Source organism: Macaca mulatta, chromosome 3 (genome assembly GCF_049350105.2).
Source record: "Macaca mulatta isolate MMU2019108-1 chromosome 3, T2T-MMU8v2.0, whole genome shotgun sequence".
NCBI classification, from domain to species: domain Eukaryota; kingdom Metazoa; phylum Chordata; class Mammalia; order Primates; family Cercopithecidae; genus Macaca; species Macaca mulatta.
Window position 1 is genome coordinate 117,318,405 of NC_133408.1, and position 25,641 is coordinate 117,344,045.

At 32.6% G+C, this 25,641-nt stretch overlaps 1 protein-coding gene across 12 annotated transcripts in view; it reads right to left on the bottom strand.

The window, feature by feature from the left end:
* PHF14 (PHD finger protein 14) overlaps positions 1–25,641 on the bottom strand; it is a 199,605-nt gene that overhangs the window by 33,684 nt on the left and 140,280 nt on the right. For 6 of the 12 annotated variants that reach the window (XR_013415440.1, XR_013415442.1, XM_077997010.1 and 3 more), the window contains one exon: positions 24,274–24,391. Coding sequence is in view for 8 of the 12 variants with exons in the window: in XM_077997010.1 (XP_077853136.1) it covers positions 24,274–24,391 (118 nt within the window). In the remaining 4 variants the exon portion in view is untranslated. Of the gene's footprint in view, positions 1–24,273; positions 24,392–25,185; positions 25,216–25,641 lie in introns of all 12 variants that reach the window. The other 6 variants (XR_003728243.2, XR_013415441.1, XM_077997009.1 and 3 more) reach the window with 2 other exon arrangements.

The following is a 25,641-nucleotide window of genomic DNA, read 5'->3' on the forward strand; positions in this document are numbered from 1 at the left end:
GAGCCTTCCATATATTACAAGGTGCTGTCATTCTATTGCCCCAATCAATTCTGTGTGGCCTGAGGTAGAAGGAAAATGAATGCTGTCTTCATTTGCAATGGGTTTATCTCTTACAGCAGACTGTGGAAATATAACCACAGCAATGAATTGAAAGCTATAGTTACATTTAACATTGCCAGTGCAGGAAATCGTTGCTCCTTAATAAAGATGGAGTTTCAATGGGAAAAAAAGGACATTTCTTTACTGTAAAAAAAATACACAAAAATTAACACTGATTAAATTTAAAATAAAGAGCATTTCCAAAAATTATAGTTTAGCCAGCATGGTATCAAAATAATTTTAAATGGTCTTTAAATAAAGAAATGAAAAACACAATAGATGAGGTATTTCCAGTGTTTCAGAAGTATTAATCTATTTACAAATACATTTTTCACCTTTATCTTAACGAAAACCATTTCTTTTCCCTGTGGACATGTGCAACTAAACAGAAGAGTGAATTAGGTATTGGTCAGGTTCACTGTCATCATCACTAGATTCTAAGAAAGTGACAGAACCCTCCCCTCCAAAAGCCCTGATAAGTAGGTATTATTATTGTCTCCATTTTAACATGAGGAAACTGAGGCACAGAGAGACTATGCCACTTGCCCAAGTTTACACAGTTACCTAAATAATTTGATTCCAAGTCTGCATTCTTGAGGAGACTATTTGACTAGAAGTACAGGGACACTGAGTACATCTAAGAAACTAACTTCTCAGGAAACACTTTGTATTAGATGCAATGAGGGATATTGCTGAGGGGAAGTTAGAAACCTTAAAGGGTCTGTCAAGTGAAGAAAAAGGTAGGTTTCATTGCCAGAGGACAAAGATATCAGCATGTTTATGTGCAAATATTCATATTACAGACACATAAGAATGCATTCAGTCTTTTAACAAAAAGTTTACTTGGTGGTCTCTGTGTTGCTCTACCTAATTACTCATTGTGTATCCTTCTATAGTTTGAGTTTACTCATGTTTTTTTGCAAAATTATTTTACGAATTACTTTTCAGCACTAAACTTGTTTTTAATTACTGAACATATTTAATAACAAGATTATGATAATTTCTGAAGTGCTTAATGATAGACTGAACCAATAAATGATGGCTGAAAGAACACTGACCAGAACTGACCTGGTCATAGCTCTGTCATTAACTAGCTGTCAAAAAGCTGTGTGACCCTATGGCTTCTCTGAGGTTACCTCTCCAGGTCTCACTTTCCTCACCTGTAAAATAAAGCACTTGGACGAGATCAATAATTTCAAATTATTTAACCATACAAGTGGCAGTAAAATCAATTTAGTGGATACTGATTACCTTTTTAAATCTAAAAATAACACAGCAAAAATTATCAGCATGTTTTACTCCATGAAATCTTTAAGTTATATAGCAAACAATATAAAATGAATCTTTTATTTAAAAAGTTTGCAAGTCTCTCTAGATGGTATTTCAGGTCCATATTAGCTATTAAATTCTATAATTCTAATAGATTTAAAGATATATCTTTTAAAAACAGCAAAATGTTCACTAATAAACTTTAGATTTCAAGGTCTTTTTTGAACTGAAAATACAGGCAGTACTCAGTTTCTAAACAAGTTAGATTCTACAAGCCTACTGGAAAGTTCATCATTTTAAACTTAGAACATTGCCGAAAAAAATATTTTAAATGGGTTACAGCCCCATCACATGGCCTATTTCAAATTCTGACTCCTGACAAGAAAAATTTCTCAGGCACTGGATAGTCTTTATTAAACGATTAAAGTGGGAAGGCTAATTTGTCAACTCCTCTTACTACTTAGTAGCTTTCTACTTAAGTGATCAATATCCTTAAATTCCTCACTTGGGTCACATGATCCAGGTTAGTCCTTACCTTAATAAAAATTCAAACTCCAAAATTATTTCCCACAAACTCTTCTATAAACTAAAACTTCCTTTTCTATCACTGCATACTGCAATTGTTGTGTTTAGTAGATAAGCATCCAAGAGGAATTGCTTTATGATGTAGTATGTGCAATATAATATAAAGATATGTTTGTGGTTGAGGATAATCCAAGTGTATAATTAGCAGAACTATGAACAGACAAAAAATTTACAGTAAGGACACTACCCTAAACTCCACATTGATGTCATTGCATGTTCTATTTTGAAAAAGGAGTGCCTTACTAGGGGAAGTACTCTGGAGATTAGCTTTTCCTGTCCTCTTCTGATCCCTAACTTCCTCTAAAGGGCTCCAAATAGATTTTCAGTGGCTATAAACTCATGACATAATATTTACAATGCTTTATGATATGGTCTCAATCTAATGCCCAACCATTTTGCATTAAAAATATATTAACTGAAAAGACTATATTTTCTTTACTGAATTGCCTTTGCTGCATTGTCAAATATCAGTTAACTATACTTATGTGGGTCTATTTCCGGGTTCTCTATTCTGCTTCATTGACCTATTCGTGTATTCTTTTACAAATACAACACTGTCTTGATTACTGTAGCTTTATAGTAAGTTTCAAAGTTGGGTAGTGTCCTCCGACTTTGTTCTCCTTTAATATTATGTTGGCTATTACGAGTTTTCTACCTTTCCATATAAACTTTAGAATCGGTTTGTCAAAATCCACAAAATAACTTGCTGAGAGTTTGATTGCACTGAATCTATAGTTTAAACTGAAAAGAACTGACATCTTGACAATATTGATTTCTCCTATCCATGAACATGGAATAGCTTTCTATTTATTTAGTTCTTTATTTCTTTTATTGGAATTTTGTAGTTTCTCTCATACAGGTTTTGTGTATATTTTGTTCAATTCATACCTAAGAATTTCATGGGGGTTTTTGGTGCCAAATCAAATGGTATTATGTTTTAAATTTCACACTTGAATAGACATTTCTCCAAAGAAGAGATAAACATCATCAACAGGCATATGAAAAAGTGCTCAACATCACTAATCATCAGGGAGATACAAATCCAAACCACTATGAGATACCATCTCACACTCATTACGATGGCTAATTATCAAAACGTCAAAAGATAACAAATGTTGGCGAGGGGGTGGAGGAGAAAAGAGGAACTCGTTTACACTGTTAGTAGGAATGTAAGTTGGTATTACCATTATACCATTATAAAAAAACACTATGAAGGTTTCTAAATAAATTAAAATAGAACGACCATATGACCTTGAATCCCTCTTCTAGGAATATAATCAAAGGAAATGAAATCATCACCTCATAAAGACACTTGCACTCTCATGTTCACTGCAGCGTTCACAATAGCCAAGATACAAAAACAACCTAACTGCCCATTAACAGACAAATGGATAAAGAAATTGTGGTATATAAATGTTATTTATCCCTAAAAAAGAATCTTGCCATCTGCCACAACATGGGTGGACCTGGAGGACACAAGACTAAGTGAAACAAGCCAGGCACAAAAAGAAAAATATTAAATGATCTCACTTTTATGTGGAATCTAGAAAAAAAAAATCTCAATTATACAGAGATAGAGAACAAAACAGTGGTTATCAGTGGGAAGAAAATGGGGAAGTAGAGGTCAGAGGATATAAGCAACAGATATATAAGATGAAAAAGTCTAGAGATAAAATATACAACATGGGCCTACAGGTATACAATTGTACTGTATTTGGAATTCATGCAAAATGAGTAGATTTTAGCTATTCTTGCCAAAACCTTCCGTCCCAAAAAAATGGTAATTATGTGACATGATGGACATGCTAACTTGAACTATAGTAACCTTTTACCATATATATGTATTCCAAAACACCATGTTGTATACCTTAAATATACACAATAAAAAAATTTTAAAAAGAACCTAAAAAGCCCAATAAGAAAAAATTCCAGTAGTCCACTGCTGTAACATAAGAAAGCAATTGGCTTTTGAATATTAGCAAATACTGCTGGACCATATGGACCTCCAAATGTCAAAAAGAAAGAGAATGAGAGAGAGAGAGAGAGAGAGAGAGAGAGAGAGAGAGAGAATCTAGGCACAGGCCTGACACCTTTCACAAAAATTCACTCACAATGAATCACAGACATAAATGTAAAATGCAAAACTATAAAACTCCCAGAAGATAACATTGTAGAAAATCTAGGTGACCACAGATTTGATGATACAATACCAAAAATATAATCCATAAGATAAAAAAATTAAGCTGGACTTCATTAACATTAAAAACTTCTACTCTGCAAGAAACAGTGATAATGTTTTGCAAATTGGAAAAAATATTTGCAAAACATGTATCTGATAAAGGACTGGCATTCAAAATATACAAATAACTCTTTAAAATTAAATAATAATTTTGCAACCCAATTTTAAAAACAGGCAAAAGATCTGAATAGATACCTCATAAAAGATATACATATGGCAAATAAACATATGAAAAGATGCTCAATACTACATGTCCTTATCAAATTGCAAATGAAAACAATGAGATACCACTTCCCACATGTTAGAATGACTAAAATCTAAAACACTGACAGCACCAATGCTGGCAAAGATATGGAAAAACAACTCTCATTTGTTGTGGGATGAAATGCAAAATGGTACTGCCATTTTGGAGGACAGTTTGGCAGCCAAACACACTCTTACCAAATGATCCCATAACTGAACTCCTTGGTATTTCCTGACTAAGTTGACTGGTGCCCACTTAAAAACTTGTACCTGAATGTTTATAGTAGCTTTATTCATAACTGCCAAAACTTGGAAACAAATAAGACTGTTGTGTACAAACAAACAAATTTTACACATACTCTCTCTCACCTTTAATAGGAGCATATCCACACAACAGAACATTACTCACTGATTTAAAAAAAAAAAAAAAAAAGCTCTTAAGCCATGAAAAGACATGATAAACCCCTAAATGCGTATTGCTTAGGGAAAGAAGCCAAACTGAACAGGCTACATACTATATGACTCTAACTATATGACATTCTAGAAAAGGCAAAACTATGGAGACAGAAAAAAAAATCTGTGGTTGCCAGTGGTTTGATGGTAGAGAGGGAGTGGTGAATAGGCAGAGCACAGGAGATCTTTAGGGCAGTGAACTATTCTGTATGACACTGTAATGGTAGACACATGTCATTATCACAACTGTCAAAACCCACAGAATGTACCACACAAAAAATAAGTTATAATGTAAACTACAAACTTTAGTTAATAATAATGTATCAATACTGGCTCATCAATTTTTAACAAATGTACCATATGAATGCAAGATGGTAACAGAGGAAACTAGGGAAGGAGGTAGGGATGAGGGGACATATGGGAAATCTGTAGTTTTAACTCCATTTTTCTAAAAACCTAAAGCTGCTTAAAAAGAAATAAAAAAAATTAAAAATACCACCAAAAGGCTATTTCAAAAAAAGCAAAGAGAAAAAAAAATCAAGAGAATATATTAGCAGCTAATACTACTATAATTACTACATTTCACACTATTATGCAGTTTCCCCCATATAAACTGTACACACATTCTTTTTCTCTCCAACGACTTCCTTGAATCCTGGAATGAATCCCAGAAAGGCCTTGGAAGTATGGTAGCATATGGTGGTAGCATTATACTTACTGGCTTCTTAAAGTTAGGTTTGACTATGTCATCTGAGAAATGTGGCCTGGAGTGGTATATATCAAATTCCAGGTATGATTTTAAAAGCCAGTGTGACATTTGTGGTATTTTCTGCTACTATGCCGTGGGCCACATATGTTGAAATAAAACCTCCATCAGCTTTGGTCCCCAAGTGACTATACTGAGCAGAGCTGTTCTGTCAACCTGTACTGATACGTTACATGAATGAGAAATCAACTTGTGTTAATCACCTAAAAATTTGGGATTCTTTTTGTTTGCTGCATAACCTAGCAAATCGTAATTAATACTTCTATCAAATCCTACTAGCCTTTATAATTCCATTGAAATGTCATATTTTTTGCCAATCTCCTTTTGCTTGGTGCTGAAAGCAATCTTCCTTCTCTCAAAATCCCCACAGTACCTTACCTATACTTCCTAATGGCATTTAACACTTTAAATTTGGTATCATAATTAAATGCATACATGCTTTATCTATCCTAGTAGAACCTAAGTATTTTAAGGGCAAGATTTATGTCTCATCTTACTACATCTGAAGCACCTAGTGAAGTATGTGGCACACCTTCTGAATACTACACAGATTTTTATCCAATAAAAATGAGACTCCTATTGCTAATATATTGGTAGGTCCATCAAGAGAAAGAAAATATCTTGGTAAATAAAAGGTTTACTGTCTCTTAAATTTTATGTAACGGCAAAAAAAAAAAAAAAACCCCACACAAAATAGGCATTTTCATTTGGATTAGTGTTATACTCTTAGACAATGCCAGTGTTCTTTATTCTGAAGGAGACAATTTATTTTCCTTTTAATTTAAAACCATGTCTATTCCAAAGAAATCTGCTATAATCAACAGGTACTATTAAATGTTAACAGAAATGCTGAGTGAACTAGATAAGAAAATAATCTGTTCTAACAAAGAATATGATTTTAAACTTGCTGAACAGGTATCTTCTTAACTCTCTTACTCTTGGTCTTTTTTGCATATCTGGGTCATGGCTGCCAGAAATTTATGTCCAAACATCATTTGTTACTTCAATAAATAGCCTTGGGCCTCTAAGGCAAAAACTAGAACCTGCACCATCTCTACTGCCATTTGGCAAAATAAAAGTTTAAAAAATAATTTCAGTAACAACTAATAGAAAACAGGCTAGCAGTGGAGAACTACCAGGAACAATCTTAAATCTATCTTAGAAAAAAATGTGCAACATCCAGGTTCCTTGCTTTAAGAAAGTATGACAGAAATAGCCTCTGTTATAAGAGAGTTTGTAACCTAGCTGGTAAAAATAACCCAGATATAGAAAGATCAATAGCAGGACAAAAAATGTCTACCAAATGTCAAATGAACAGTCTAGCAAAAAAAGTGCAAAAGAAATTGAATCTAGGCCTAAGGAATGTAGGGAAACTAGAAAACTAGAATTTAAACTGGACATTTAATTAAGAAGAAAAAAAACTCCTGATGATATATGAGGCTTTTTGCAAAAGAGGAATGAGAAAGAAGGAGGGAGAGAGAAAGAGAGGGGGAGAGAGGAGGGAGAATGGGAGAGACGGAAGGAGAACGGGAGGGAGGCAGTGGAGGTGGGGAGAGAGAGAGAGAGAGAGAGAGACTGATTTATATCTAAAAAACTAGCATGAGACTAGATTATATATGGCCTTGAATGTCAGGGACAAAACCCTGATGTCTATCCTATAGTACAGACAATGGAAAGCTCCTTTCTTTTTTCTTGGATTTTCTGACCTGGAAATCTGAAAAGTGATCTTTCCAAGAGTGACTGGGAAAAAGTGTGTAGAACGGCTTAATGAGAACAGAAACAGGTACTGAAGAGAAAGGAGGTGTTTGGAATAAAGAACAGAGGAAGTAGTGGCAGTTTTATTTTCTGAGACAGGAAATAGAATGAAGTAAAGACTTTTTTTGAGGCTGAGAGAAGATAAAAATATCACCCCCCTTTCCTCAGTGAAAGTAAGAGACAAGATCATCTTTAAAAAGTAAGTGTGCTGGGAATAAAACTGACGACTTGATATATTTGTTAAAGATTTGAAATAATTGCTATAAGAAATCTGATAGGGAGCTCACAAAAGATAGCAATGAGGTCTGGTTTAAATTAGAAGGCATGAATTTGTAGTGAACTCAAGTCTATAAATTTCATGTTATTTCTGGCCAAAAAAGAAACAGTTGAGATAAACCAACACAGTGGATCTAGAGAAGTTGGGAAGTTACAGTGGAGGACTCTAATGGTTTTAAAAAGTGCACATTAAAATGTCAAGTTACAACTTTAAAAAGGTGGAGGAGAGTAAGTGGTGGCCTAGAGGTCTTGAGAGGAGTTCAGGAACTGATATAAAGTGTCTGAAGAAGTGAAAGAAGTGATAATTATGAAAAAAAATCATGATTTAAGTCATGGTGATAGGATATTTGATTTAGGACTCATGGGTGAAATTTTCTCTCTCAAATCTCTCACAAATGGTCTAAGATATACATTTTTAAAGATATGCACTGATAAAATACTTCAGAAAATATTTTCTTCAAAGTCTCACACAAAATTTGGTATGGTAACTCATTAAAGGAGAAGTCTGAAGAATGAGGAAAGGTGAAACTGCAGAGTAAAGACTTCTTTCGAAGAGGTACTTTAAAGGAAGTCCCTCTCAGAAGAGGAATTTTCTAAAAATTATTCAAGAAGGTTTGCACCCTGGGAGTTTGGAGGACAAGGACTAGGTGATGATACATGCCTGTCTGTCTGTAGTAGCAAAGCAAAGATGCATGGCTGCAGTGGGAATGACTGTTCTTTCTGAGCTTGTTAAGGCAAGGGATTGTGAGTTTCCCCTGGGACAAAATGTGCGCCCATTAAAGAGCAAGACTCTAGAAAGGAATCTAGCCAAACAGGACAGCGTTGCTGGGATGGGGATGATGGCAATCAAAGAAGAGATAAAAGGAAACTAAGTTCTGAAAAGGAAGTCACAAGTAATGCACAGAAGGCATCTCTCATATCAAGGGACCTCTACATAGAAAAGCTCTAGCAATGAGTCCAAAAAAAAAAAAAAAAAGGAGGGGCAATAATCAAAATCTAGAATGCCCCACTTCCAAACTACAGGTTCCCAGTTTAAAGGAGGTCTGAGCTGGTTGAGAATTAAAGCTTCGACATTAAACTGTACTGGAGTTTGATACTTAAAAAAAAAAGACTATTAATACCTAAAGGTAACTGGAAAAGCTGTAAGATTTGTCTGAGAGTCACTGAGGGAAAAAGGAAGTTCTAACAGAGCATGTTTAAAGGCACTGGGATGGAAGGAATCGAGTTGATTTCTGTTTGTACCTTGTCTTGGAATCAAGAGCAAAATTTACTTAAATCAGAATAAAAATGGAAGATTAGTCTTTTAAAAATAGTTCACTTGAGAATCCTTAAGGCATTTAATATGAAGGAAAAATAAAACCAATTTTTTGTGTCTTTTTATACTGTTTAATTTTAAGAGTTTTTGTTTAATGATGTCAAATTCAGACTGTAGCTTTTTTTTTTTTTTTTTTTTTTTTTTTTCCATGTTGCTATTAGGAGGTTAAAAAAAACCAACTAACTGTATTTGACCCTATTAGGGACATTGCTATCTTAAGGAAGTTTTTTCTTGATAAAGGAACATAAACATACTTGACAAATATAGTGTCCTGTTTACAAATACTGCCTGGAAATGTGAAGGAGAATGGAAGGAGTAGACAGGAAGAGAAAAGTTAGGGATTTTGAAACAGTTAAATAACAAAGAAAGAAAGTTTATTTCACTGCAAAAATTAGATTCATATGTAGTAGATTTGAGAATACGAAAAAATAAAGATTAAGATTGTACTTAATACAGTCTTTATGCTGTAAACAGGTTAAAGCTTCAACACTGTCACAAGGAAAGGTAAAAAAATACGTATCCTTTACAGCACTTAGCCTGCTTACAAAAGACTAAATAATGTATCCTAAAAATACGTACTTCATTCACACTCTGAAAATTGTTTTAAGGGGTAAAAATTAATAATTAAGCAAATGATTGGATACTAGGATAAATTTTAAATTGAGTCATTAAGTAATGATTTGCTGTTGGTTGTTGAAATTGCTGCATTAAAATAAAGAAATAATGCTGAAATACCTTATACTCATTACTTGCATTAAGCTACCAACACATCTGTGCTTTGGAAAAATGATTTACAAATAACTAATCATCTAAATTTTGAAATCTGATTTTAGAAACAGAATATAAAGAATACTATTGGTCTTTAAAAATTGAGAGAATGGTCCAGCCATCAAGAACACAAAAGTGAACATATTGCTGACAAAAGTACTTTGATACAGCTTGAACTTTTCAAAGTGATTCTTAAAAATGTTAACCTCTATAAGCATACTTTAAAGAGTTTTCAAACCAGTGAAGCACATAATCCTTTGCAGCCATTATTGAAGGTACATTTAACAAAAAACCGACTTAACTTCAATGAAGGTATAACACTACAACATAAACCTTTAAGAAACCTTCAGAGAAAATATTAAAATAGGTTGTATCTTAGGTGACCAGAGATTAGATTTAATATATGAATATAGTCCAGAGGAAAAAAAGGGAACAATATATTAAACCTACAACAACTTGTAAAAGTCTGAAATCACAAAAAGAGATGGCAGAGCTAGGTCACAGGTGGAAATATAGTAGAATAAAAACAGTTACATCAGACCTTTATTTGTCAATGAGGCGGGAACCATTTCTAAACCTGTTATAGGTGAGGTAATAATTTTGTACTCCTGTTTAATAATCAAAAGAATTAACAAAAGAATTGTCAGCAAAAGAATTAATACAAATGAGTGTAAACTGAATTGTATTTACACTTAATACACTTACAAGGAAGTATTCTTTTTGAAAAAGAGTAACTTGTACTGCAAAAGAATGCTGATACTAGGATAAAAACATACAAAAACTGCCAGTGTGTACACAAAGTATAATAGCTGACACTACACAAATGAGAATATTCTTAAACTATCTTTGCAAAGGGACTGAGGGTGGCTGGCTGTAGTTACTTTTCACAGTACAGGTTTTCAAACTTCACAACTCATGACAAACATTAAAAAGTAAGATTTGACTCAGCTAAAATACTGTGCTTAGTGTCTAATAAAAAAATTCATCTTTAGATCCCTTTCCCTTACCTCCCTCCAAGTTCAATAGATTAGTTTCTGCTGGGTCCACATAAATCATCCATATTGTCAAATTGTACCTCCCCTAACACAGATCTTATTTAACAGAATTTCATAAAGAAAGGGCCCTGAGGAGTTATGTCATCTTCCACATTCATCTTCCCACACCACACCATAGCACCATCTTTAATCAACTTATTTGTTTTAAAATCTCTTTGTGTTTTATTCCCCTATCCACTAGAAAGACAAAAGCAGATCCCACTTAATAATATTTTCCCCTTTCCGATTAGAAGTCATGTTTATTTATAGTAGAAAAATTATCTGAGTTTTACATGATGAAAATCTAAATGGCTTTAGGACAAAATCTAATTTGAGAATCTCTTACAATAAGAAATAGAAAATACCTATTTTAATATATAAAATCTAGTTTCTAAAACTCAGGCTCTAGAGTCAGGGAGATCTGGGCTGGAATCACTTATATCACTTATTAGCTGTGTAATCCTTAACTTCTCTCAATCTCATTTCTTTCTTTCATCTGCAGAAAGGAGCTAAAAAAAACAATAACCACCTTAAAGGTTGTGGTGAGGATTAAATAGAATTATACATTTTAAGTGCTTAGATAATGCCAGGCGCATAGTGATGCTCAATAAAAATGTTAACTTCCATTATTATTAGTATGATACTTCATTTTAAAAATGTTTATATTGTTTGATCAAGTCATTACATTGAAAGCATATTTGTATAAAAAATTTTACAGTACTTAAAAATAGATTATTTAAGAGTATTTAACAACATGGTAAACTGCCATACAATTATATTTTTTAAAAGATAGTTATATAACAGAAAGTATGATATAACTGTAATTTTTTTTAGAGTAGGTTGTAGTAGGACATACTACCAAAACATGAGCAGAAATGTAGTATCTTTAGGTGCTAAATTACAGATAATTTAAAACACTTTTCTTCTTTATGTTTAAAATTTTTTTCCAACATTCAGCAATGACCAGTTACTACCTTTATAATATTTTTAAAACCCCAAAGTGTATTTTTTTTCCTTATACCAACTTTCTTCAGAAAAGTGGAGTTAGAAAAAAGGAAAAAGGAGAAAAACAGTGAGAGGCATGTATTTTTTAAAGCAATATTTTATATAAAGGATATAAATTTTATTATATTAAACAAAATTCCTACTTTGAATTATTACTTTCCAGATTTTTTTTTTTTTTTTAGATGGAGTCTCACTCTGCACCCAGGGTAGAGTGTAGTGGCGTGATCTCGGCTCACTGAAACTTCCGCCTCCTGGGTTCAAGTGATTCACCCAGGCTGGAGTATAGTGGTGTGATCTCTGCTCACTGCAACCTCTGCCTCCTGGGTTCAAGTGATTCTCCTGTCCCAGTCTCCTGAGTAGGTGGGACTAAAGGTACACGCCACCACACCCAGCTAGTTTTTGTATTTTTAGTAGAGATGGGTTTCACTATATTGACTAGGCTGGTCTCAAACTCCTGACCTCATGATCTGCCTGTTTTGGCCTCTCAAAGCATTGGGATTACAGGCGTAAGCCACTGCGGCTAGCCAACTTTCCAGCTTTAAAGTTAATCAACACTCAAGAGTCCAACACTTTAATTATAGCATATTTAATCATATCTTCAGAATAATATTTAGTTTGAAGATCAAATTAATATACATTAGCCTACTTAAGTAAATGTCATTTAAACTACTTAGTAAAAGGAGACTATTAGAGGAAACGGCCAATTAAACCTTATATGTAAATTTATTGCTATACTGTCTTAATTATTAGACAAAAGGATATTTTAAAAGGCAAAAAGTCTCTCTTGAGGGACATTAACTCACTGAAAGTAGATGGATCACTTACATCCCAAATCCCAAGATTTCCTGTTGCAAAATGGGTGCAGTATTGAGCTCTGGGTATAGATGCTATCAACTGCAGTGAGAAAAAAAGACTGTGAAACCAACCTAGAGAAGCCTATGAAGAAAACCAAAGAAATGGTCCACTAAGAAAAGGGAAAAGCAGGAGGGAAGAAGTTCACTGAAGGCAAGAAATAAGTATTTTTAAAAGGAGGAAATTACCAACAAGGCAGATGAAACATGACACAGAATAAAAGAGGAAGATTCTTGATTTTGACAAACTGAACTTACAGCTCAGAGAAGTTCCTGGACATGCAGCTAGGCAATTTCAGAACTTGGAAAAGAGAAAGGGAATATGTTTTATTGGTGACCAAGGAAGCACTACTGAAGCTACTACTAATTTAATATACAGCAGAACTGGACTAAGCTGGAACTATATGGCAGTGGGAGGACAATGTGGGCCATACTCTTACAATTTGCCTTATTTGTTAATGCCATTTTGCCAACAAAAAACGTGTTAACAACAGCATACCTGATATTCCCAGAAAAAGATAATTCAATTGTTAAAGTAACATGAAGGGAAACAAATAAAGAAACATATGCTATGATTAAGGAAGTATATCATTAATGGTTCCCTCTACTGGGAATCAGGACGGCAGGGGATAGAAAGGGAAAGAATTGTAAAGCATAAAGATAGGGTTCTGAAGAATTTATATGTATGAATCACTACCCTTTGCCACACACACACACACACACACACACACACACATATATAAAGTACAATCAGTAATCTCCCCTTAACTGTGGTTTTGCTTTCCCAGGTTTCAGTTACCCATGGTAAACTGTGATCTGGAAATATTAAATATTAAATTAAAAAATTCCAGAAATACCATGGAATACTATGCAGCCATAAAAAAGAATGAGTTCATGTCCTTTGCAGGGACATGGATGAAGCTGGAAGCCATCATTCTCAGCAAACGAACACAGAAACAGAAAACCAAACGCCCCATGTTCTCACTCATAAGTGAGAGTGGAATAATGAGAACATGTGGGCACATCGAGAGAAGCAACACACACCGAGGCTTGTCGGGGGGTGGGGGAAGGGGAGGGAGAGCATTAGGACAAATACCTAATGCATGCAGGGTTTAAAACCCCTGACGGGTTGACAGGTGCAGCAAACCACCATGGCACATGTATACCTATCGAACAAACCTGCACGTTCTGCACATATATCCTAGAAGTTATAGGAAAAAAAAAATTCCAGAAATAAATAGTTTTTAAGTTTTAAATTGCATACCATTCTGAACAGCATGATGAAATCTCATGTTGTCTCACTCGTTCCCACTTGGGACATGAATCATCCCTTTGCCCAGAGTATGTCCACACTGTATGTGCTACCTGCTGGTTAGTCACTTAGATGTCTCAGTGACTAGATCAACCATCATAGTATTGCAGGGTTTCTGTTCAAGTAACCCTTATTTTACTTAATAACCCTTATTTTACTTAACCTCGAAGTGCAAGAGTAGTGATGCTAACAATTTTGATATGCCAAAGAGAAGCCATAAGATGTTTCTTTTCACTGAAAAGACATGTCCAGGAAAAAACAACTGGTTTAAGGCATCTTCTAGGGGTCTTGGAACATATCCCCTGCAATTAAATAGGGGAAGGGGGGCTACTGTACTGAGAGTCTACATTTCTAAAAGAAAAGAATTAGTAGCATCGGAGAATTAGTACATATTTCCTTACTTAAGAGTAAGGTTTTCTTTTGCATAAATGCTGTAAAGCACATTGATGGCACATAATCATGCTCTGAAATTCTAAATGTGTTTAAACAATATGCTCTAAAAGTTAAAAACCTTAACTTCCAGGCTCCACAAGGAATGTGAAAGTGCTAGCTCAGATTTTCCAACATAACTATTCTTAAAAGGATCCACATGTATATAAGAAAAAGGGTGTGTTGCTGATATTTACCTGTTAAAAAGTCATTCGTTAGGGTTGATGAAACTTTTGTTATCAGAAACTGCATACACCTTGACAAAATGGACTTATAAACTGTCTTACAACTGTCTTCAGCGGGTTGTTACATTTACATTTTATTTTATTTACTTTGTATTTTCATTTCAGTTTCAAGTTTACAGTTTTAATGACCTTGACAAAGAAAAAAATATGCCTTTATAGTCTAAGAAAAATTTCTTGGATATTTCTTCACTTGTTACTAAAACACGTCTTCAGTTAAAAGCAATTTTCCGTATGAGTTAGGTCTTTTCCTATTATTCATACCAGGCAGAGTCAGTGGCTTAAATATGGCTTAAACAAAACAAATCTTTTGCTTCTAAATATCATTCTCTCTACTTATAAAATAAATATATTACTGCATGATTTTCTGCATAATTCACAGAGGACCACAATTCTATATTTAAAGTGGAATATGAATTACCATCAATATTAAAAGTACTAACTATAGTATATTTAGAAAATCTGATAGGATAGCATATACTTTAAAAAATTTAGAGAGTCATAAATGCCATGGTTTAAAAACACATTAATTATAAAGATAGCTTTCATTGCCTCTTAACTCTACCAAGAAATTATAACAAATGGACTTTTTTCTGCATGAAAAAGTTAGACATGACCTTCCTCTGTTTAGTGTGAAACTCTGAGACAGGAAAAATTTTTATTTGATGTGTGTGAAGGCAGAAAATGAAACACAAAATTACTCTTCAGGTTACTTTTAAAAAACATTTCTTAACATTTGAAAATCAGAATATTATCACTAATTTTGAACTTTTCTCTCTGTGCCTAAAATGCTTACCTACTCAGTCACTTACTGAGCACCTCTACACTTCCCAGTATTGCCATTCAACCTTCCACAAATGATCAACCTAAAGCTCAAGTGAAACAACTTGCTGAAGTTCACAAGTACTATAAACAGTTAAGACTTCAACCCAGTTTGTTTCTTTTCAAAGCTCACAAAAATGCTTTCATCTATACCACATTGCATACTTAACTTTCTATATAATTTAAATTACTCTATCTTCCTACTATACAATGCATCCGATTATAAGAACTCCACCAATTTAATGGCAATTTTTTGGGAAAAATAACTATTATCACTTAAAGATAAAAACTGCTTATAGATACACAATCTAATTTCAGAAACATCAAAAAATGAATATATTAAAAGGCGAGTAACATGGCATGATGTACTTTATGTTTCTAACCTCTATCTACAACTTCTTATCACACCTAGGAAAGATTCCATCAGAAAATCAAAAGTAGAATGCTTAACTCTATTTGCTTTCAAAGAACTCAATTCCATTAACTATCAGAGTTCATTCTTTGAATTTTCTTGGCTTAGATTTGAAGGTTGTCTTGAAGAAGTCTCTTAGTCATAAGCAAAAGAGCACTTCTTAAACCACAATATAATTTTACAAAGTTATGAACTAATGAACTAATTAAAATGTTTAATAAATTAGAGGAACCAAATTCCTCTCACTATATCTACATCTACAATGCATGCAATCTCACTTTGTTTTCTTGAAGCCAGGATTTAAGCCTTTTGTATTATTTAGGTGATTCTTTCACAATTGTGAGAATAGACTAGTTTAATTCCACTAGGACTATCTTTTCACAATGAACATGTTTCTCACACTCACACTACAAATAAAAACTGGAATAAAAATTTACATAATTAATATATTCCACACCACTTCTGAATTTTATAACAGTATGATCTATGATATATTGGTTGATTATATAACCCAATTTTAATATTTCAAACGCTGGGTTAACAAGGTAAAAATACTTTTATTAACTTTTGTAAAGCCGTAATAAAATGTCCTTTATCTTAACTCTCAGCATTTTAGTAGCTGAAATAACGAAATAACAAAAAATAAAAACACACACAAAAAATTTTAAACTAAAGGACAGTATGAGGTTTGTGACTTTTAAAAGACATTTATATGTATGGCACCTACTGTACTTTGATTAATTATCTCAGTTATGATTTAGTTTCTCATCACATACGGTATTCCACAGCATGCTATGTAAATGTACCAGGCCACATGCCACTTAGAAAATGGCTTAGTTTTTCAAGTTTGTAGTAAGCATAATTTAGAAAGTGGCTTAGTTTTTCAAGTTTGTAGTGAGCATAATTTAGAAAGTGGCTTAGTTTTTCAATTTTGTAAATTATTAATATAGAGAAAGATGGTCTATTTTTAGAAGTTCTAATCATTTTCCTTTCTCTGTGAATTTGATATTTAAATATATCAAAATATGTGTATCATAAACACTGACAAACTTATCTTAAGAAATCATATTTTCAAAATGATTCTTCAGGAATAATTTACTGAAGTATATACATTTAATATATATTATATGATTCCCATGAAAATGATCTTAGGTTGTAGAACTAAACAGATCAATACTGATTCCAATTCTATTAATACTATTAACAATGACTAGTAAACAATCTATGTTTTACTGAAAATGATTACTTGATAAAAACATTGTCTAGAAATAGGTTTCAGAAAACACATCTAGGACAGTCAAGTATTAATAAAACCACCTACTTGACTAGGCAGTAATGATGACTAATAAGCTCAATTTGGGACATAAATGTTCAGTATGAACAATACAACACTGTACTTTTTTTTTTTAAAGCAAAGTACCAACTATAATTAGTGGGATTATTAAGCAAATCATTATTAATAGTCTTAAACTACAGCACTCAATTAGAAACTAAGAGATTAAAAGACATTTATACAAACAATTTCACTTGCCAAGGAACATGCTAGAAGCAATTAGCAATTGCCTGAACTTAGTTGAGGACCTTGTTCTACAGTACAGGATCAACTGGAAATCTGTGGGCTTTATCCCACCCACCAGGAAAGAGGAAATCTAAAGTTTAATACAAAACTAAAACCATCCTTGAGGAAAACCACATACCACAGTTTTAATTCTCTGACTTTTAGTAAGTCTACAAAACACCACAGATTTGTTTTATTTAATTCTAATATAGGACACAATACAGACAACCTTTTTTCCAGACTTTTTACATATCTGTATTAGTAAAAAGGCAAACCAAAACTCAGTAAAGCTCCATGAAGTACATTTTTGTAAGCTTTTGTAAGCTTGTCACACAAACGCTAGAAGAGTACTGAATTTAGACAGCTAAGTGGTATACATCTTACCTAAAAATGACTTCTCTGTCAGCTATGTAAAATCCAGAAACTTAAATTTCAATCTAATGTCAGATAAAATCCCAGAGGTCAAATGAATAGTTAAAATATTAAAAAGTCCCTTTTTTATGGGTCAGTTATATGCTTCAAATTTTAAAGAACTTTAAAGGATAATTCATTTTAATTTTATATTTTTCATAAATCTCCTCAATGCATAAAATTCAGACATTCAATTTCCAATATTACCAAGTTCAATTAAATGTGCTTGTTTAATGTATTGTGGCAAGATACTCCTGAAGAGATTGTTCCGTTCTTAAAGAGACACAATTCTCAATGACTGTTTAACTTGAAAATATATATTTATAGATGTTGTTTTGACATAGTTATAGAATTTATTTCAATGCAGAAAAGATAAAAAATAAAACCAAAATTAAAAATGTCATATGTCCTCTACTTAAAGATTTTTAATACAAATGATTATTGAGAAGTATCACTTGCCTTAGCTAGTCTGTCACGCATTTGTAGTTCTAGAAAATCTTCCATAAGGACTTGGATGAAATTTCTATGCATATGAATATACAAATTATTAGTACTCAAAAAATGTAGCATACTAGAAAGATCAAATAAGAGTGAACCAAATAGAAGTCTCCAAGCTAAGACAGCTCATCTTGTAGCAGTCAGATAATGACCTGTCATGTATACTCCATGGCTTCTCACAAAACATAGCTTAAACAAAGATGAAAAGCTACAATAATAACTGACATAATCACGATAAAGTACATGACGGATATTTAAATCCTCAGTGGCATCTGTGAATACATGTGACCTGGAGGAAGCACTTTTAAAAGAAATATTTATACCTGTTCATTTAATCATGTTAAGACAAGTATCTTCATTTTAAGTGTTTCAGCAGATACAAGCTGTTGAGATCTTTATCAAGAATATCCTGGAAAAGACTGAAGCATGTACTATGTTCAATTTTTAAAATTACAATCCTAAGTCTACTTTATATCTTATATGGCAATATACAATATAACATTAAAATGTCAATTTGTTGACATTTGACTGGGTTATACACATTGTATATTTGTTTTAAAATTCCAAAAAGTTAAATTTTAGCTTCAAAACTTTGTAAAAATTGAAGTTTTTAAAAACTAGGTATAACAGTAGTTCTTATTCCTAACTGCTCATAAAATCACCTGTGGAACTTGTAAAAAATACAAACATCAGTCCTCATCCATTCTCTCTCCTCTTCCTGAACAATTCAGTTTAAAAGTTATCAGATGATAAACAAAGTAGGTATCCATGCGGGTAGGAGTAGAGGGTGACACGAGATTGGTTTCATATCAGGAGAGTAATGATATAAGAGTATATATTAAGGAAAATGGGAGCCAGTTTTCTGGCAGAGAGTTATTTACAAAGGAGTTATTTACAAAGATGAAAAGGAAGAAAATTAGTTTTCAATGTCTATGAAAACAAAAATACAGATGTAAGTGTGGCTGTGTATGAATACATATACCTACATCTAGTCCTCTGCTTTTTCTACTGAGAAGAACCAGGAAGAGCAATATCCCCGTAACAATGACCACATCAGATCTTGGTTTCGAAATATCATTTTCCACTAAAAGGAACCTGGGCTCCGTGGAGAAACAGCTGATTCCAGGAATGGAGATAGAGACAGCATAAGCTGAGCCTGGAAGACCTTCAGCAAGAAAGTACGTGAAGATTGGTAGACTCATGTCAAAAAGATATAGAAGGCAGCTTGAAGTGGCTTTCATTAGCCGAATTTGTAGTAATTTGAAAATAAAAATAAATAATAACATTCAATATAACCCCACTGAATAAAACAGAAAATGAAGGTTTGATGAGGAATAAGATATTTTTACATAGTCTCAAGGTTCTTCCCCAGAAATCACTAATTAATTAGGAAACTGGCAGACAACTCCTAATATATAACATCATTATCTATAATTCAAATCAAAATTTTGTGTAGAATGCACACAACATCACATCTGTGGTATTCTTATCAAAGATGCATAATGAATATAAACCACAAGAAAATATTTGAAAAATACACGGTGAAATACATTCTACAAAATAACTGCTCTGTAATTTTCAAAAGTCACAAGCTAATGAAAGTTAAGGAAAGACTAAGGAACTGTACAGATTCAAGGCAAAAGAAATATGAAAACTAAATGTAACCTGTGATTCTATACCGAATCCTTTTGCCATAAATGACCTTACTGGGATTAATAGCCAAATCTGAATGAAATCTGAGGATCAGACAGTAATAATATATCAACGTTAATTTCCTAATCTGGCTGATTTTATTTCGGATATGAAGAAGAATGAAAAAACACTGACATATTTCAAGCAGAGGTATGATAAATACATTTTCAGAAAGCTATTTTTGATGATGCATATCAATAGTAAAAACATTTGAAGTATGCACCTCAACATAAATATATATGTGTGAAGTTTTATGTACCTGTTCTATAGGACTAGCATATTTAAATCATGAAAATACACTCAGACATGAAAATTAAGATAGATGTTATATAGAATTAAGCTAATTTAATGAGTCATTTTGTATATCTACTGTGGTGCAAACACTTCATTTAGAAGCCTCTCGTAAGCAGAATGGATAAAAAGGGGATAAGTCTGGCATACCTATTTAGATAGCTTCTAAAACAGGAAGAACCATAATAGAATGAGAAGAAGTGAAGCACCAAATCAAGACAGTAGTAGTGGAAAAAAGGAGCAAAGAGCAGACTGGAGAAATATTTAAAGAAGAAAACTTTCATAGGACTCAGGAAGTGATTTGCTACGTGAAATAAGGATGGGGAAGGTTTGAACATGATTCCAGATATGTGACTTGGGTAAATGGATGGAAGAAGAAATGAAGGAAAAATAAGAGAAAAGTTGAGGTTAAGAAAGAAGAAAATACATTTCTTTTCCAGGCATGTAGCATTTATTAACAATAGGATTTTCACAACACAGTAACGAGCAAGGAAAAAAAGCCCTAATGCAGGGTGACAGGTGGCAATGAACTAGCTCCACTGAATATAAGCATAGTGCACTGTCTGGGTGGCTGCTGTCTTAGTCAATGGCTTTGAAGCATAGCCTATTGGAGAAGGTACATTTTGTGTAAGAGTGTGTGTGTCTCCGTGTATTTGTATGTGTGTATATTTGTGCCTCCATGTAGGTACATACATGTGGATGTTTATATCCATGTAACTGGCTATTTTTTATGAAACTCAAAATGACTACTTAGGTTTATGAAGAGTTGATGAGACAGAGAAAGTCTTATTATGCCATACTTCATGGTTTTGGGTAGAATAAATAGTCATTATTCTTCTTTAAGGTAAATTGTTATTAAATCATATTATTAAAACTAAATACTTAGGTGTAATTCAGCTTTCATGTGCTAAAACAAAAAATTATGAATTTAGATATGATGAATCTTATTAGACTCTTATGGAATTTCTACAAAAGTAATAGGCAGGGGTAAAGATAGAAATTTTTGCCCTCATACAACTCCATATCAAAAACTTGTTACTTGAAAGACAAAGTAATACATAAATAGCTGCTGACAGTATAAATAGCAATATTTTAGAGCTTCCCCTGGTCCACAAAATTTTGACAAAATGTTAAAGTGCAATTCATTTTTCAAGCAAATATTCAACTATACACCCTTGCTTTGTATTATCTAAACTTCTAGGCAAAACAAACAGGGAGTCAAAATTTCAAATAAAAGTGAAGACTTGTTGGACTTAAAAACATGACTACCACAGAGAAAGAAGTTGGAGACATTTTACCATCTAAATTTATTTGCAATTGATTACTTCCTTTCTTATGGCAATATGTATTTCTCTTTTAGCTTTTCATTTCATTAAAATATATGAACATGGCAAATAAACCCAGGGCTACCTCGCAAATAATATTCCACCAAAGCAAATGTAGGAGAATAAAGGATAAGCAAAGCATACGAACTTTCATTCTGGGTTTCTTTTAAGCCCTAAGATGTGACTAATTTTCTTGACTCAGATGTTAATAATATACAGCTTTCCTAATGTAAAAGCTTCTGCAGCATTCACTGAATTATAAAGCATGACATTATCTATCAATGTTTTCTTCTTAGGCTCTAATACTAGCAAACATCTTTCAGGAGAAAATGTAAACAGAAATTTACTACCCACTGTTCATGAATGGAAGTCTTCCAAAGTAAGAAAAACAACTGATGCAGCACAAATATTCAAGGGAATCAATTAAGTCTCCATATGTTTCAGCTTAAATATTATATTAAATTTAATTTTTCACTGGAAAATAGTAGTATACTAATAGTCATATAAGTATAATGAAAATACGAATCCATTTCACTGTTGTTTCATTCCTTAAAGTAAACTGCTGTGACATTCCAAAATTAGAAACCATATTTTATAAAATTTTGAAAATGTTAGCTGTTTATATTGGTATTCAACCACAGGTCAAACATAGTACAGCAAATACAAAGCAAGTTTTCTAACAATGTGCCTTCCTAATGCATTTCCACTCAGAGTCCAAAGACCCATTCTGTGGTAGAGAAGAAAACAAAACTAAAACCTTTTCCAATGGCTACTGGCACGTATGGCATGTACAAAATGTATGCTATATTTCAAACGAATCTGAAATATGCCCCCTTGCCTTTTCAATGTTCATTAACAACATTACTATATAACTTAACATTTAACATAATACTACATATTTATAGTATTATTGAGCCTTCTCAAAAGAATATATGTAAAAAGGTATATTTTAAAAAGGTAGGAAATCCTATTTCAAAAATTGCTTTCCTAACTTATTTGTTGGGGATAGCAGAAAATCCCAAACAAAAAATGCACTTAAAAAAACTTATTAAAGAGACTCATAAGACAACTATTTAAACTCTCTAGTGTTTCATTATTTTTACATTTAAATAAAATTTTGGGAATATATTTTTGAACTATGCAATAAAATCTTTAAAATTAAATATGTTCTTAAATCTAGGCCTTAATAAAATGCCTGGAAAATAATTATTGCTACTATATAGTTTATAATTTTAGGTTAAAATGCTTGATTAAATAAAATATACACAAATATTATATTTTAACAATCCTCATACAAATATGTATAATTTTTTTTTTTTTTGAGTTGGAGTCTCGCCCTGTCACCCAGGCTGGCATGCAATGGCGCAATTTCGGTTCACGGCAACCTCTGCCTCCCAGATTCAAGCGATTCTCCTTCCTCAGCCTCCCAAGTAGCTGGGATTACAGGCACTCGCCACCACGTCTGGTTAATTTTTTTGTATCTTTAGTAGAGACAGGGTTTCACCATGTTGGCCAGGCTGGTCTCGAACTCCTGACCTCATGATCCACCTGCCTCAACCTCCCAAATTGCTGGGATTACAGGCGTGAGTCACCATACCCGGCAAAAAATATGTATAATTTTAAATATTCTGATATTTTAAAAAAGTTTAGTTTCTTTCTATAACCCAATGTCTTTTTGCAGTTTTTAATAGACTTTTGCAGAAGGCCTCTGTGGTAAGCTGAAGCAAATCATTTTAGTTAATGATAAAAGAATGTTTCTGATTACATGATCAAATTTAATTTACTCTAGGACTACAAAAATCATTTAAGTAGCATTGAAGAAAGATGGCTGGATGTCCATAATACAACAGACAGTTAATTTTCATCATCTGTTTTGAGAAAGAAAACTCCGATCAATCTACAGTTGACCAGAATGTCTTCATTCAAATATATTCAGTATTTCTGCCAAATTAGTCAAAATGAGTCTGGCTATTTACTTACTCAATTTAATGAGCCACAAAATAAACTACAGATTACTACAATGTAAGTTTAGAATGTTAATATTAAAAAGACATAATTTTCAAATTGATTTGGGGGTATAATCTATTAAACAACCTTGTTAGAAATTTCATTCTTTTTACTCAGCTAAAATAAATATCAGAAATAAGATTTAGGATGTGAAATTAGTTTTTTCTTTTTTTAAAGGAACAGATTCTAGAAGATATTACAATATATTAATATATTTCAAAATAAAACATCTGTAAAATTCTATTTAACTGGTTATTCTGTTAGCTAATATAATTTATTATGACTCAGGGTGGAATTTCCCTGCCATTGTCAAGTGTGTTAAATTAGCAAAGAGTGATCTGTTTGGGCTACTGGAGCACTATTTAATATGTTACAATAATAGAGAATACATTAAACAACTACATTTCCATAGAGAAAATTCACATAATTTACTAGAGTTGTTTTTTCCTTAATTTAAGAGCAAGAAAATAACCATAGCAATATATTCTTAAGGTGTACTGGTTAAAATGTTGGTCCTTCATATTCCAATTATCTTTAAAGAAGCTAATTGTGTGACATGGGAAAGCTATCAAACGGAAGGGAAACAATCCCTTTTCTTATAGACTCCTCCGCTTACCTTGGAAGATGACGAATCACATTCCTGACATATCCATCCATAACCTGTTTGTTTAGGAGACTTTTTCAAAGGAGGATCCAAACAGCCAAAATGGTAGCAGAGTCTGCATTCATCACACCTGCAGGGTAAACAGATTTATAGGTAGGTGTATCTAAATAATATAAAAACCACCTACTTCAAAGACAAAAAGACAAACTATTGTATATTTCAACTTCAACACTGTTAATTTTATCCTTGGCTCACAAGATCATTAAATTAATGATGATGATAAAGGCAAACTAAACCTGAAATAAATGTTTTAGCAAAAACAAAATACAACAGCAATAAAATCAACAAACAAAACAAATATTTAGAACACTGACAGCAGAAATATTAAGAGCATATGAATGAATGTATATGTATAATCATGTGTTCAAAACAACCACAATAATTTCAATTGTGAACTTAAATAATTAATCATTTGCCCATTAAATCACTTTATTTAATAAGATACATATATAATTCAAGGATATGAATCCAATAAAATACATTTTGATTATTTAAAAAATCTTAAAACTCAGAAATTCTACTAGGCTACACTAGGTTGCAATCAATGCTATACGATTTGCACCTGATTTCTCTCTTTCTTCAAGTTAAAGTAGATTGTAAGTGAACTTTCTAACATTTATAGCATGCTAACACAATCTACAGCAAATAAAAATAACCTTTACATGTTAAATCACAGAACATTTAAATATACAAAGAGGTAGAACACTACCCCAATAATTTAGTTTTATTCCCTCAAATTTACCTGTCACTTTCTTCAGACCATTTGGTTTTACAAAGTACTTCCTAGTACATTTAAAAACTTACAAATGTTTTGATAGTGTCTTTGCCACCTATGATGTACAAAATCTAAGAAAACTATCATACCTATTCTTCGTTTCAGACAATCTCATCCTGCTGACAATGAAGAAAAATCTGTATTATTTCAGTGCTTTGTAAAAAGAATTTTGCATCAGTTGGAATAACAAGACCAAAATTTAACAACAAATAACAAAGAGTATACATCTTATAGAAAGGATTGCATTCCTCATTTCATAGTAGTTTAAAAAAAATTAAACAATAATACTTTCTCAACCAATCTGTCAGATTTTCTTTATTGTTTATCTTTCACTGATTTAAAACTTCAAATGTCAAGAAATTTACAATTAAGAAACAAACCAAGGGGAAGATTTATAGAACATGTATTACTCGAATAAAGTTAAAAACTACTATTCAATAACCTTTTAGGAAAAAAGGGGGAAGAAGCTCTTCTTACATAAACAACACACAAAGAAAAACAATTGACTTTAAGAAACTATCATAACAAAAGGGAGTGTAAATCTA